Here is a 16,667-nt window from a genome sequence, read left to right as displayed (position 1 = left end):
TCAGGCCTGCACTGTAAGGCTTAGCTCAGACAGAGAGCTTCTGGCTCTCCATCCTCAGTAGTGATGTCAGGGAGGGTCAGGGAGCGTCCCCGGCCCTAGGTAAGAAGTCAAACCATTCTATGTGATAACAAACTATTCCCAAAAGGCTAATTCAAATATTTCACCCTTATCCAGATAACCACTCAGCTGCCTTCAGTTACCTTTAAATCAGTGGGATCTTTATCTAAATTCCCTAATTCAGAGAATACAAAAAGTCAAACTACAAATGGGTAGCAAACAACCCTGATTTAGATGGATTCATACAGAGAGTTAGTTTAAAATTAACCTGTTTCCTCTTTTTCCTCTCAGTCAATACGATCAGCAGTCGGAGCGCCATGTAACCCTGCACTCCATGACCGATACTTATAAAGTTTTGAAGCTCCTGGGCAGTGGTGCCTTCGAGGATGTAGTAGAATGTGAGAAACATGAAACTGGCGAGAAAGTAGCCGTCAAAATGCTCAAAAAAGGACTCCATTCCTACGCAGATGGTCTAGCTGAGATAGACATGCTGTTCCAGCTCAACAAGGAAAACCCAGACAAATTCAATGTAGTGAAAGCATTCGAGTTTTTCATGCATGAGGATCGCCTCTGCCTTGTATTTGAGATGCTGGAAATGAGTCTGCTAGCCTTCATGGAGCAAAATGAATTTTGCCCATTACCTGTTAGGTACATCCGCCCTATCGTACAGCAGGTGGGCACAGCACTTGCAAAGCTGAAGAGTCTTGGAATTATCCACACAGACTTAAAGCCAGAGAACATCATGCTGGTGGACACGTCCAGGCACCCATTTAAGGTCAAGGGGATCGACTTTGGATGTGCATTCCACGTGTCCGAGGCAGAATGCTCCAGTTATCTGCAAACAAGACCTTATAGGTAATTTATTTGTATCATTTACACTTAAGATCCAAAACATCTGATATATTTAAGCCAACCTTTCAACAGCTTTGAAATCTAAATTATTTAAATAACCCTTTTCTTCCTTCTCTTTCTCCCCCCGTTAATAACTTGCAGAGCTCCTGAAATTATCCTGGGATTACCATTCTGGGAGGCTATAGACATGTGGTCTTTGGGCTGCATCACGGCAGAGCTGTTTACAGGATGGATGCTATATCCCGGAGGAAGCGAATATGATCTGGTCAGTTCAAATCCAATAGATACCTATGTCTGATAATAAGATCATAGTCAGAAATTCAGAATTAATTCATATAGAAAGGTATCATGTAGCTGTTTGAATTGCTTGTACCGACAGGTGTCAAAGTGTAATGTAAGATAAAATGGTCAGTTTAGCTCCAATCAGTGAGGTATAGTTACTAATAAAAATTGTAGTGAATTAACAAACATTCAGAGTTATTTAATAAAAATTATTGGGAATTCAATGTAAATTTTAATTTAAGGTGAAAAAGTCCAAATAATTATTGGGAATTCAAAGTACATGTTTCTATTTTGGCCACTTTGGGCTTACGTTTGAAATTCACTATGATTTCCCACTTGAATAATCCTGAGTCCTATTATTAATCAGAACATTTAATTTATTTGGTCATTTAGGTAAATCCCTTTAGGAGATTGTAGGCGTATAACAAATCTGCTTATTAAATCCGTACAGTTTATTATAAAAGGTAATTACACCCCAGGTTTTAAACTTGATAATAAAGAAGAGGAAAAACCCTTTTGATGTAAGTGTGGCCAGCAACACAATGAGGAACCCAGCAGATGTGGTTATTATATTATGATATAACATAGAACAAAGAAAAAGAGAATTGGAGGTAACAGTACTAAATGGTTAAAACACCGGGGAATCACTTTAATGGTATGGTGGATAAAGAAATGTATGGAATAAAACGTCACTTTTAATCTTGTAGCTAAAAACCCTTAACCCCTTAAGGACACAGCTTCAGAAGCTGGACATAACTTTAAGGACACAAGCAATTTTTGCATTTTTTGCTTTTTTTGTTCAAATGCAATTTGCATCTCTCTCATTTATTGTATCAACACAAATTTTTTTTGTCAATCTTTCTTTTATTAAGGCACGTGCGAAGGGTACAGAATAAAGAAAGGGAAATGCAAGAATTTTCACAGAGTAGGGTTAATATAGCGATAGCACCCTTAGTTACATTTCCAATTTATTATCAATGCCTAATTTTTTATATTATTTTGTAAGTCGCTTAACGTAAACTTATCTTTACTGAACATAAAGCATGAATGAGTAATATATTAGCAGGTATTCATATATTTGCATATACAGGGCCGCCATCAGGGGGTGACAACCATAACGGTTTTCACGGGCCCGGCGGCCCTGGGGTGCCCAGGCCCCACATGTGGGGCCCATCGGGTGGCCCACACACTTAGGGCCACCCAATGGGCCCCCTCCTTCAGGGGCCCGGTCAGCGCTGTGGCCGTGGTATAGCGCAACCGGGCCCCTTTAAAAAAAAAAAAAAAAAAAAGCAGCCACAGCAAGTGCTGCTGGGAGGAAGTGGTCACTTCTTCCCAGCTCACTCCGCGCGGGAGGAGCGCGCGCCCAGCCGTGAAGAGGGAGAGCCAGGCAGTGTAGAGGGAGCCGCGCTGACTCCCATCATCCCCAGCCACCCTCCTGCAAAGAAAAGGTAAGAGACAGGAGGGTGGCTGGAAAATGAGCTGTGTGTGTGCATGTATGTATGTATGTGTATGTATGTCTGTCTGTCTGTCTGTATGTCTGTCTGTCTGTATGTATGTCTGTCTGTATGTAAGTCTGTCTGTATGTATGTATGTTTCACACTCTAACCCTTAGATAGCGTGGTTAACCATTTAACTATCACATTACAGCCCTGTTCTCAGTGGCTTACTTTTGTTCATTTAGGTTACATTGAAGAACTTCTATAATAATTGTATTCTAGTTTTACCTTTCAGTATTAAACTGCAGATAATATTGTTAAATCCTGCTATAGGACGATCTCTGGACATTACAATTTACACAATTTGATTTTATGTGATTCACCTCAATTTTCTTTATTTAGTGTTTGTCTGTCAGTGGGTTCAATAGATATATATCTAGCCCTTATACTAAAGGGTTTTTATCTACAAGATTAAAAGTGACGTTTTATTCCATACATTTCTTTATCCACCATACCATCAAAGTGATTCCCCGTTTTTTTTAACCATTTAGTACTGTTACCTCCAATTCTCTTCTTCTTTATGCTACTTTATACAGGGGTCATCCCCCACACGGTGGTGCCAGTCATCAAAGGCTCCATCTTTTCTCGTTTCTTTCTTTGTCTAACATCGAAGTATGATATAACATACTATCACATATTCTGCCTGTCTTTGTATAGTTAAATCATTCATATATTCATTGTACAATGCCAGTTCCCATTCATTTACTTCATTTCTGAAGTGTAACATCGCAAAATGTTAGTTATTAAAGAGTTGTGAAATCGCAGGTAATCAGACAGAGCAGAAGCTGTTAATTCGGGCTGTGTTACGGTTTTATTGGAAGGTGCCGGTACTTGTATTCATTGTTATAATCTCTCGCATTCTCCCCGCAGATCCGATTCATCACCCACACTCAGGGATTGCCACCTCAAGGCATGCTGAGCAGAGGAACAAAGATGGATTATTATTTTAATAGAGACATGGATTCCTCGCACTTATCATGGAGATTGAAGGTGGGACCTTAAATATCAACTTTATTTAAATTTAAAAAAAATTATATTTAACTGCGTCAGGACAAAAGGATTAAAAAAAAAATCCTGTGATATCATGACAGCGCTGGCAGTGATTAAAGCGACACTCCAGGCCTTTAATGTCTGTCGTTCTGTTAAACCAAATGAAGTTTCATCCACTAGCATTCAGTCACGTTGGACGTTTAGATAAATGTTAGATAAATAACAGTTCCTCCCGGTAAAGCGTTAACTACTTTACCCCTTTCTCGGACAGTTTTGAGCCCATTTTAGGAGCAAGTTTTCACAACATCATGCTTATTAAAAAATCTAAATGCTGGGTAAGGTGTTGGTCCCATCCTTCCAGAACCAGGAAACCCATTGGGGTTCTAAAGAATGTTGCATCGGATGATTGTCTCATTCCTGAGATTAATGGGACATTTTGTTTGTCCTCTTTTCTAGACTGTCAGAGAATACAGACGTGAGACTGGAATGTATCCTGCAGAAAACAGGAAATACATCTTCAACTGTCTTGATGACATGATGCAGGTACGGCATTCCTGGGGATAACACAATCACCCCAAAATAAAAGAGTACAACTTTCTCTCAGCCACGGGATAGGATATTTTGGATAGGCAGAAAAGTTTTTTAAAAATGTCTTCTTTGTCAGTAAAGTTAAACAATGAAGGTTAATCATTTCTCTGCAAAGATATACAATTTCCCTAAATCACTTTTCATTAGTACTGCCACCATTCTTGAACATAAATATATAGTAAAAATCATTGTGGGGTGCAATCGTGATTACCTCCCAGAGTCCCAGGTGCCCAGGGAATTCACATCTTGCCTTCTCTCTTCTTGTTGGTGGTCTAGTGGGAAAATGGAAGCAGTGTGCCCGAAACAGATTAGTACAGCGTGACGAGTAGGAACATTTAAGACAGTACTATGTTGGCCAGAACTCTCCCATTTCCCAGTAACTTACCATGGATATAATCACACTTGAATCTAAGCACAGAGAACATGCTGGAACAATTTCTTCAAGCAAGCTTTAGGTGTGAGGGGCAATAACTTGGGGGTCCAAAAATATATTTCTATTATTCATAAGGGCACTCCACTGGATAAACACATTTTAAAACTTTTTTTTCGTTCCACTCCTGTACACTACGTTATTTTGTAATGTAAGATAGTTTGAATATTCATTTATATCGTTTCAATTTCTTAGACAGGCATATAGGTCTCTTGTCTTTATATGAGTACCCCTTTCTGACTATTATTAGCCTCCTGATGCCTTCAAATCCCTATTTGACGTAGCTGGAACCGAGTAGCAGCCAGGCCACTTACTGTACTGTCTACACCCCTAATGGAGATCACATGGCAGTGACATATACCCCACTCAAAAACTCATCTTCTCTTTTCAGATACATTTACCATCAGAGAATGAGAGCAGTGACATACTGGTGGAGATGGCAGACATATGGCAGTGTCTGGACCTGATAAAGCAGATGCTTACTATGGATCCAAACAAGAGGATAACTCCGATGGGAACTCTTGGCCATGCCTTCATCACAATGGCTCATCTAGAGAACTTTTCACAGAGCTCATAGTACGTCATTATTCTTGCTTGGGAATGGGACAGAGAACATAGGAGATATATCTCCTAGAATATGTAGAATTTCTAGATATTGTACAGGTAACCTCCAGCATTCGAGCTGTAAATTCACCATGGTGGATGGCGTTTATAGTATTTAAAATGATTAAGAGAGTACTATTACCTTTAAACAACAGATGGGGGATCTTTAGTGAAGGTGTCCCCCTCGTAGCTTCTCAGAAAAAGCTACAATCGTTTATTCCTCAGTCCTTGGAAGGATGTTTTTATCCAGCAATTGCTCATTTTTGTGTATTCTTCCTCACATTATTTTATGTTTTTATTCTTTCACTCATCATTTGTTCCCATCCTTCCATCCCTTTCCACTCATTTATTTCTTCAAAATACTTTTCGCTTCCTTTTTTCCTATATGACATTTTTCTTTTCATATCATTTCATCCCCCTGTTTTTCTCTCTCTTTTCCCAGTGTAAATCCCTGCCGTCAGACAATGGAGATCAGCAAACAGCAGGTAAGACTCTACTTAATAGTTACATGGTAATCCTGGAAGAAAAGAGACTTGACTCCATCAAGTTCAACCTTCAAACGCATCTTTTCCGACTGTTACTCTTAACAAAGGCAAAAAAACAAACAAACAGAATAAACTAATTGAAGAGATGATCAATTATGCCACCAGAAAGGGAAAATAATCATTATTTACTCCTTAATAACAATCAGATTTCTGCTTGGATCAATAACCCGTTCTCTTCCATATTAATTCTATCCTTGCATATTCTGTTTTTCTATGTTTAGTGATTAGAATATAGCCAATGCACCCCCTCCCCCATGCCTTTCACCCATTAACAGGCAGAAGAGCTGGAGGTTGATACAAAGTACTCTAGGCCCCCATTCTTGAGTTGAACATGAAAGGGACACTATAGTCACCTGAACAAATTCAGCTTAATGAGGTAATTCAGGTGAGAACTATAGCTCCCTGAAGCCTTTCTCATGTACACACTGTATTTTCTGAGAAAGTACAGTGTTTACATTGAAAGCTAGGAACACCTCCAGTTGCAGTCACTCAGAGGGAACCAGAGGGACTTCAGAGTTGATGGAGGCATATCATGCCTCCATCCACTCAGATCTGCTGTGCACAAGCATCCTGTGATTCAGTATCTCCTCCCACTGCATGCAGACACTGAACTTTCCTCATAGAGATTAATTGATTCAATTCATCTCTATAAGGAGATGCTGATTGGCCAGGGCTGTGTTTTAATCATGCTGGCTCTGTCCCTGATCTTCCTCCTTGTCAGTCTCAGCCAATCCTATGGGAAGTACTGTGACTGGTGATGATGTCAGCAGACTGCTTGTTTTTCTGAGTCTAACAGAATGCAGATTTACAGCTTCAGGCTTGAATACAGTAAGATTTTTACTATATTTATAGAGGCATGAGGGGCCCAGGGGGGCTAGATGGTGGTGTTAACACTATATGGTCAGGAATACATGTTTGTGTTAAGTGATCCTTTAATGTAATCACCTTGTGATCTTCACAAAACATGTGAAAAACTACTGTGGGTGTCCAGCATCCTGCAGCGTACTTTGACAGTTCCCCACATTACTCTTAAATTAATAAGAAATCCTATTAAAATATTCCTTCATTTCCCAGGGTCTATAAATTTAGTTTATCATAAGAGGATTTCTAAAAACAAATTCCTAGAATGAATGAAGAAAATGCCAGTTTGTATTAATGATGGAGCAAATTCTGGGGTTTACTTTTCACCAAATTCTTTTTTTACTCTATATAATATGTTACAGCAGGAAGTGTGTCAGGTTCCACCAGAAATGGGCACCGAGGATCGGGATGAGGACTATAAAACACCTCAGGAAGAAGAAGATCCAAATAAGAAGATAAAAGTATGTCAGGTTCCACCAGAAATGGGCACCGAGGATCAGGATGAGGACTATAAAACACCTCAGGAAGAAGAAGATCCAAAGAAGAAGGTAAAAGTATATCAGGAGAGACTTCTGACACTAGTGAGTTCTGGCTTCCAGTGAACACACAGCTACTTCCTATGTGTGCCACCTTAATTGTATATTCAGACACTGGGTGCATATCACATAGCATCATGTATCCATCATTATCGAGGCTCCTTCTAACTCTCGGTTTATCAGCTACTTTAATTTTCTACATCTCCCTGTAGATAAAATAGAATACATAGTATATCACATATTCTTTCTATGATAGGAGATACAGGACTATGTTGATGGGGCAGACTAACAACACACAGGGCTTCAATAGGAAATCAAGGGCCCTCTCCGAGTGCAAGGATTTTTGGTTACTAATATTCCTATGGCTGGAATATGTCTGTCAAGTTTTGCCTTTATGTCTGGGAAGATCTATGATCTGAGGCACGGCATGGCTGTTCAACCGAGACTGTCCATGACCTATCTACCCGAGTGGTCAGTCCTTCGCTGGGCCCATTAAATTAATCCATTCTGATGTCTGTTTTTTTCTTTTTATGTGTAGCATGCAGAGGCTCCTAAATTTGCAAACCAGGTGGGTATAATAAGTGACATATCTAACCAAACTGAGGATGAGCCCCTGGAAACGTACAAGATCCCCCCAGCAGCCGAAATGGAGACCCAAGACCAGGTAAGGATGTATGCAATGTGCTAGGTGGGTCTTTAATGTTTAGGGTCACCTTGTTATGGACTAGAGGCAGAGATTTTACTAAGGAACAATCCAGGGACTATTTAATATTCTATTTAATTGGTATTTTATTTTAACTATTTAATACTATAAATCATGCCCTCTCACTCTATGTCCCCATTCCTTAAATTCAACATTAATGTAATGAGGAGGACAGACATGGTTGGTCCCCCCTAATGATCCCCACCAAACTTGTGAAAAACTACGGAGGATGTCCAGTGTCTTGCAGAGTACCCTGGCACTTCCACACATTACTCATAAATGAAAAATAAAAACAATGAGAACATTCCTTCATTTCCCAGGGACCATAATAGGGGATTTTATTTTAAATAAAATGATCTCCTCGCACTGTATGCAGACACTGAACTTTCCTCATAGAGATTAATTGATTCAATTCATCTCTATAAGGAGATGCTGATTGGCCAGGGCTGTGTTTGAATCATCCTGGCTCTGTCCCTGATCTATCTGAACACTATATGGTCAGGAATACATGTTTGTGTTAAGTGATCCTTTAATGTAATCATCTTGAGATCTTCACAAAACATGTGAAAAACTACTGTGGGTGTCCAGCATCCTGCAGCGTACTTTGACAGTTCCCCACATTACTCTTAAATTAATAAGAAATCCTATTAAAATACTCCTTTATTTCCCAGGGTCTATAAATTTAGTTTATCATAAGAGGATTTCTAAAAACAAATTCCTAGAATGAATGAAGAAAATGCCAGTTTGTATTAATGATGGAGCAAATTCTGGGGTTTACTTTTCACCAAATTCTCTTTTTTACTCTATGTAATATGTTACAGCAGGAAGTGTGTCAGGTTCCACCAGAAACGGGCACCGAGGATCGGGATGAGGACTATAAAACACCCCAGGAAGAAGAAGATCCAAAGAAGAAGATAAAAGTATGTCAGGTTCCACCAGAAATGGGCATCGAGGATCAAGATGAGGACTATAAAACACCTCAGGAAGAAGAAGATCCAAAGAAGAAGGTAAAAGTATATCAGGAGAGACTTCTGACACTAGTGAGTTCTGGCTTCCAGTGAACACACAGCTACTTCCTATGTGTGCCACCTTAATTGTATATTCAGACATTGGGTGCATATCACATAGCATCCTGTATCCATCATAAAATAAAATACATAGTATATCACATATTCTTTCTATGATAGGAGATACAGGACTATGTTGAACGAATTCCCTAAATTAATTAATTCTTATATCTGTATTTTTTTTTTTATGTGTAGCATGCACAGGCTCTTATATTGGCAAACCAGATGGGCATAATTAGCGAAATATCAATCCAAACTGAGGATGAGCCCCTGGGAACGCTCGAGATCTCCCCACCAGTCGAGATGGAGATCCAAGGCCAGGTAAGCATGTGCGCAATGTGCTAGGTGGGTCTTTAAGGTTTAGGGTCACTAGTTACGGACTAGAGGCAGAGATTTTACTAGGGAATGATTCTCGGAATTTCTTATAGCAGAGGAAGAAAGATGACAAACCTCTCCCCCATACAGAAAAAAGATCTTAATACTGTTTAATACTATAGACCATGACTTGCAGTAATGGAGATAAAGTACTTATTTAGAGAAAATATTACATTAATTTGCTTACTGTTTGATCATTGCGGTACTGATTGTGTGATTTACCATCCTCACCATGTGTGTCACTGTGATACACTAGAAAAAAAAGGAAGCACCGAAGTGCAGAAGTTCCCAACTAGTGGGAACAGGAGTGTGTCTGCAGAATTGATAGGGGATAACTCTTGTGTTCGTACATAGACTAGAAAATGGTGATAGCGTGATCCGTAGGCTTGGAGGGCCTTGGGAGCGCTAAGGGGTAGTTCTGCAGATGTTGATCTGCCTTAAATACCAATCTTAAAAAATAACTTTATTGCGGGCATCATAAACTTAATGATCCCTGAAAATGAAAAAAAAACTTAATGCACCATCACCACTAAGGATAAAATACTGGGGGTGGAGAGGACGATATAATCTGTGGAAATATCCCAGATCGAAAGGTAGAAATGCTAATGGAGTCTGAAGGGAAATAAGCCTGCGTAAAAAATAGCTGTATGAGTATCTCAAACTGTGGAGGCTCAATGTCACATCCGCAGGGTAAACCCAAGGCTCCAAGAAAGGAGTGAGAATCTTTAAATAGCAACTAAATGTGATTCAGTAAACAGTATCCATGGGATTACAGCTGTATCCCTGCCACTTCATACAGTGAGCTAGTGCACAGTGTAATGGATCTATCTGTGGAGACCCTACTATATATGCAGAGCTCATATGATGGCTGTGGAACAAAGCAGATACTATTCTAAAGGCACACTGCTGGCTGGTTCTAACACTTGATAAAGTTGGCAAGTGTATCATACACTGGATACAGTTGTAGAGAACTTGCTGTGTATGCAGGGCTTTGTAGAAATATCACCTCTCAATGTTGCTGTTAAAGAAAAAAGATTCTACTCTGAAAGCATTCTCCTGACTAGTTCTAACAACAGTTAGATACCAAAAGTGCCCATTCCCCCTAAACCAAAGGTTCACATCAAACGTGCATAAGCTAAAAAACAAGTAGCGGACCTAACGTACGTTTCGGCGCTGCCAAAGCGCCTTTGTCAGAGGTAAACCAGGTACTGAGACAGTTGGCGTTTAAGTATGCCCTGTGAACGATCCAGCGACCAATCATATTCAGAGGTGTGTCTCATCTATGCGCGCCAAGCCGGCACGCTGTGCGAGCTGTCAGTCAGCATTTAGGTCCGCCCACGTTGGTGTAGACGGGGCGGGATCTGTGAGCGGCGAAAAACGCCTGGCTGATCTGTCCGCAGAGACAGTCTTATTGTTGAGAGATTACACTGCTACCCATCTTACGTGAGTGCGATCTTTTCTACTTCCCTATCAGCCACCATTATGTGTAGGGAAGTGATATGATCGCACCAGCTGGTATAGTGATACATATCATGTCAAAGAGTCTGGGGTGCCCAGAGGAAGTACATGAGTATCAGTAACCATATAGATGGATGATGTGGAGACTAAGCTGGAAATTAAAGGCATAAAAGCCCTATTTGAATGTTGTATAGTCCTAAAGATAGAGCTGTACAGAGTTATTCCGATCTGAAAATACATCTATGGGAAAAATACAATCCCACTGTAGATGATAAGTACCGAAAGATCTGAGAGGAAGTCTCTGTGATCTAGACCTAACCATTGATGGTTCATTGTATAAGATCACTTAAGTCTAAATTTTACTTAGAGAAAAGAGATATCCAATTGTAGTGCTCTGTCTACGTATGGTCTATGAATATATACTACTGCTGGTTTGGTTGAGTAGTACCTGGTTTAGTAGGGATCATAATATATAAAAAGAAATAAGTGAAATAAAGTGAGACATAAGGAAAGAACATTACAGCACATTAACTATATACATATCTACAGAGATAGAACACCATGTGTCTATGAAAGGAGTGAAGGTGAAGCCCTCATTCAGACCTTTGGGGGCTAGCATGTCCAGCTTAAAAATCCAGTAGCATTCCCTCCTTTTGAGGGTCTGATCAAGATCACCCCCTCTTTTGCCTAACTGAATTTTTTCAATGCCCGCAAATTTGATGCACTTTGTGGTATCAATATGATTGTTTCTGATGTGCCTGGCCACTGGTGTGTCCCTATTAGAGGTCACAGAGCGGACGTGTTCCATGATACTTCTTTTGAAAGGGCGTATAGTCTTGCCCACATACTTCATGCCGCATTTGCATGTAAGTAGGTAAATCATGCCGAGGGTGTTGCAGTTGAAGAACTGTTTTATGGGGATTTCTATGGAGTTGCTAGAGTCAAAAATAGTTTGTGATCCTTTTGCTATGTGTACACATGCGACACATCTTCCACACTGATATGTGCCTTGTATCTTCATCCAGGTGCTGTTTTTCTTTTTTGGTGCCGAAAAATGGCTGGGTACCAATATTTCTTTCATATTTTTACCCCGTCTGGCTGTTATTGATACTTTGGTAGTAATTACGTCCCTGAGGTGTGGATCCTCAGTTAGTAACGGCCAGAAGCGCCCCATCACCTTCTTCACTTCATTCCATCCAGCGTCATAACTTGCTATGCATCTTATAGCTCTCTTGGGGTCCTCTTTGGGCTTATTGGTGAGTAGTTCTTCTCGTTCAAGGTTAAGTGCTCTCTGGTAGGCGTGTTTTAGGCACCTATTCGGATAGCCTCTCTGTTTGAATCTTTTGCGCAGATCTGCGGCTTGGATTTTGAAATCATCGGTGGATGAGCAGTGTGGCGGAACCAACCTCGCCACTGGGCCCTGGAGAAGCCTGTTTGCTAGCCTCCTACCTGCTGACTATGGCCCATGGGTTATTTGGGGCATATTGTACTGTATATTGCTGCTACTGGCCCTTTTAACAGCATCTATGGACACATTGGGACTTTTGGGACTACTGTCCCTTTAAGACTGTGGAGCATATTCGAGTGTACTGCCTGTAATATTGCATATGTATTTATGTGTTAAGTTTACCCTGGGATCTGGATGCAGCATTCATCTGATTGTTCGGTAGAATCCCTCCATTCATTATATTGAGGGAAACTACCGAACAACCAGACCACCCAGGACTAAGTGTGCCTCCAATTACCGTTTGCAACAATGTTGCAAACGGGTAATTGGCAATCCGTGCAGTGTGGTCTTTGTCCTCTGGGTGGCCGCCATTCGGGAGCCGAACACGTGGCGGCGGCCATCTTAAACTACCGAACAGCGGTGTTTTGCCGTCGAGTGTCTGGAACTGAAAATGGACACTCGACTAGGCAAGCACCGCTGAGACCTCCAGACTTCCAGGATTTCGTGGGGAAACTACCGAACGGCCCGCCGTTCGGTAGAAAGAAACTCACGAACTAGGGGATTCATGCGAATTCCCCTTAGTCTCTATAACCCAGGCAATTCGTCTGTTTCATTCCCTAATTTATATGTGCTCACGCTTTTCACTCCTGTTCACTATTTACGAATTTCATGTATTATTACCACTCAATAAAAATTAGTTTGAAATAAATAAATAAATACAAAATTTACAAGAATCATTCCGACAGGAGAAAAAAATGATTAAAAGGTGCCTATTACTGTGCTGCAATGCACAAATGGCTACAATATTGACCAGCATAATGAGCTTGATAAAAGGTCTGTAAGGAAGCAAAACATTGCAGATCCTCATCCAATAAACCTGTGAGCAGTTTGGGCCTCTGCCCAGTGCAATTCTTTATTGTGGCCTAATGACCAGGCAATATTGACTGTTTTTGCACTGCAATTCTGAATTGTCATAACTTGTCATCATTATATTATTATTATTATTATTATTATATCTATATTAAAACAAACAAACAAACAAATAAATAAATAAAGTGAGAAAATGTTGTATTGATTGTTTTTGCTTTTGTAATCTTATATTAATATACAAAAATAAATCCTGCACTCAAACTCCCACTACTCCTGGGCGGCAGCAATGACCATAGTGCACATTATCCCCAATACATATAATAAAAAAAAATGAGAGAAAATAGTTAATATAATATATATACCATTAAAGCATATAGTGTAATATAATACAATATAAACCATTAGTATTGTATAGCGTAATATAATACAATATAAACCATTAGTATTGTATAGTGTAATATAACACAATATAAACCATTAGTATTGTATAGCGTAATATAATACAATATAAACCATTAGTATTGTATAGCGTAATATAATACAATATAAACCATTAGTATAGTGTAATATAATACAATATAAACCATTAGTATTGTATAGCGTAATATAATACAATATAAACCATTAGTATTGTATAGTGTAATATAATACAATATAAACCATTAGTATTGTATAGTGTAATATAACACAATATAAACCATTAGTATTGTATAGTGTAATATAACACAATATAAACCATTAGTATTGTATAGCGTAATATAATACAATATAAACCATTAGTATTGTATAGCGTAATATAATACAATATAAACCATTAGTATAGCGTAATATAATACAATATAAACCATTAGTATTGTATAGTGTAATATAATACAATATAAACCATTAGTATTGTATAGTGTAATATAATACAAAATAAACCATTAGTATTGTATAGCGTAATATAATACAAAATAAACCATTAGTATTGTATAGCGTAATATAATACAAAATAAACCATTAGTATTGTATAGTGTAATATAATACAATATAAACCATTAGTATAGTGTAATATAATCCAATATAAACCATTAGTATTGTATAGCGTAATATAATCCAATATAAACCATTAGTATTGTATAGCGTAATATAATACAATATAAACCATTAGTATTGTATAGCGTAATATAATACAAAATAAACCATTAGTATTGTATAGCGTAATATAATACAATATAAACCATTAGTATTGGATAGTGTAATATAATACAATATAAACCATTAGTATAGCGTAATATAATCCAATATAAACCATTAGTATTGTATAGTGTAATATAATACAATATAAACCATTAGTATAGTGTAATATAATACAATATAAACCATTAGTATTGTATAGCGTAATATAATACAATATAAACCATTAGTATTGTATAGTGTAATATAACACAATATAAACCATTAGTATTGTATAGCGTAATATAATCCAATATAAACCATTAGTATTGTATAGCGTAATATAATACAATATAAACCATTAGTATTGTATAGCGTAATATAATACACTATAAACCATTAGTATTGTATAGCGTAATATAATACAAAATAAACCATTAGTATTGTATAGTGTTATAATACAATATAAACCATTAGTATTGTATAGTGTAATATAATACAATATAAACCATTAGTATTGTATAGCGTAATATAATACAATATAAACCATTAGTATTGTATAGTGTAATATAATCCAAGCTACGGAATCTGTTGGCGCTATATAAATGGCAATAATAAATAAATAATAAATAATATAAACCATTGTCAGTAATGTGGTTTAACACAAGAAAGTGGATTCGAGCAGACCTATAGGGAGTAACAAGATAGTTGTAGGAAATTGTGGTATGTGACATAAAATTATAGATATCCAGGTATACCTACAGGATAAGTAGCGTAGTAAGGATCAACCATAAGTAGGAGGTTGCGCAATAATAGTAGATACCTAGCACCTAAAGATGCGATAATGTAACGTACATGTGAAGTGTAAGGGCCAGCTCGTGGACCCAATTGAAATTATCTACAACAGACCTACCTAACTAGTGTAGTATAAGGGGTATGATGATTAATGTTGCCCTAAAATCCTGAGCATCCCGTAAGCTGTAAATAAACATAGTATGAGTAATGGCCCTTGATACAAATATCCTACAACCCATGACCCATGACAATGATATGATGAAATATACGAGGAGTAGGTACGTGGCCCCCGTAATGAATTATACAAAAATTATTCATGTCGTCTGAGCCCATATGTGCTCTATGACCAGGGACCTCCTTGTGGGTAGAAAACAGATTCAAGATAAAACAGTAGTCCTGTTTTAGGAACATAAAACGTGGTAATATAGGCAAGAGACTATACTATACACTTGAGCAGAATTGAGGTAAGCAGTTTCAGGAAACCACCAGGGCACGTGATTTAGGATAAGGAGCCTAAACTTAGTAAAATTATTATGACTATACACCAAGGCGAGAATTAAGGTAACATACTATACAGAACTAGTAATAGCGTCTAATCCCCAGTTAAGTGTCCAAGACCTGGACTTCCCTGAAAATAGAAACAGATTTAAGAAAATAAAAGGTCCTAGATGAGAAGTGGAATAACAGTAATATAGGTGCAGAGAGCATAGAATACACTGTTTTTGTATTTGAGTGAAGCAGTGCAAAATATCAGAAACAATGTAAATTACCAATCATATACACCAATTGTGTATTTGGTGAGAAAGTGTTACATGTAAGTATATCCTGTTTGGAGAGCGTGTGTTCCTGAAGTATAGAAAAAACTCTCATAGGGTAATACAGCACGGTTTTGCTTAAAACTGATAATTGTGGTGATAGTTGGTATCACACTCACATTTTAATGAGCGTGTTCCTTAACCCCTTATTGACCAGACCGTTTTTCAATTTTCTTATCGTTAAGGACCAGGGCTGTTTTTATATTTCTGCGGTGTTTGTGTTTAGCTGTAATTTTCCTCTTACTCATTTACTGGGGTGGTCTTTATAAAGAAAACATTATTTTCATCATATTATATAATTCACTATAAAAAAAGTATAAAATATTATGAAAAATAAAAAAAAACACTTTTTTTAGCTTTGACCCCCAAAATCTGCATCAACAACCGCCAAAAAAAACATGCTAAATAGTTTCTAAACTTTGTCCTGAGTTTAGAAATACCCAATGTTAACATGTTCTTAGCTTTTTTTTTGCACGTTATAGGGCTATAAGTACAAGTAGGACATTGCTGTTTCAAATATATATTTTTTAAAATGTATCAATAGTGACATTGTAACACTGTAATCTGTCATAAATCTCTGAATAACACCTTATATGTACATATTTTCTTAAAGTAGACAGCCCAGGGTATTCAATACGGGGTATGTCCAGTTTTGTTTAGTAGCCACTTAGTGACAAACACTGTCCAAAGTTAGCATTCATATTTGTTTGTGTGTTAAAAGTGCAAAAAAACAAATTTGAAC

General features: G+C 38.0%; 1 protein-coding gene across 1 annotated transcript in view; it reads left to right on the top strand.

Moving 5' to 3' along the window:
• The first annotated feature begins 391 nt into the window (after positions 1-391).
• LOC134566015 (homeodomain-interacting protein kinase 2-like) overlaps positions 392-16,667 on the top strand; it is a 33,055-nt gene continuing 16,779 nt past the window's right edge. The window contains exons 1-10 of the mRNA XM_063425729.1: positions 392-912; positions 1,051-1,174; positions 3,558-3,677; positions 4,134-4,220; positions 5,087-5,271; positions 5,741-5,801; positions 7,067-7,252; positions 7,779-7,904; positions 8,765-8,950; positions 9,206-9,331. Of these exons, the coding sequence (XP_063281799.1) occupies positions 392-912; positions 1,051-1,174; positions 3,558-3,677; positions 4,134-4,220; positions 5,087-5,271; positions 5,741-5,801; positions 7,067-7,252; positions 7,779-7,904; positions 8,765-8,950; positions 9,206-9,331 (1,722 nt within the window). The remainder of the gene's footprint in view (positions 913-1,050; positions 1,175-3,557; positions 3,678-4,133; positions 4,221-5,086; positions 5,272-5,740; positions 5,802-7,066; positions 7,253-7,778; positions 7,905-8,764; positions 8,951-9,205; positions 9,332-16,667) is intronic.

Source organism: Pelobates fuscus, chromosome 6 (assembly GCF_036172605.1).
Source record: "Pelobates fuscus isolate aPelFus1 chromosome 6, aPelFus1.pri, whole genome shotgun sequence".
Taxonomy (NCBI): domain Eukaryota; kingdom Metazoa; phylum Chordata; class Amphibia; order Anura; family Pelobatidae; genus Pelobates; species Pelobates fuscus.
Note: the sequence above shows the minus strand (reverse complement) of the source record. Positions and strands in the feature narration are given on the sequence as shown.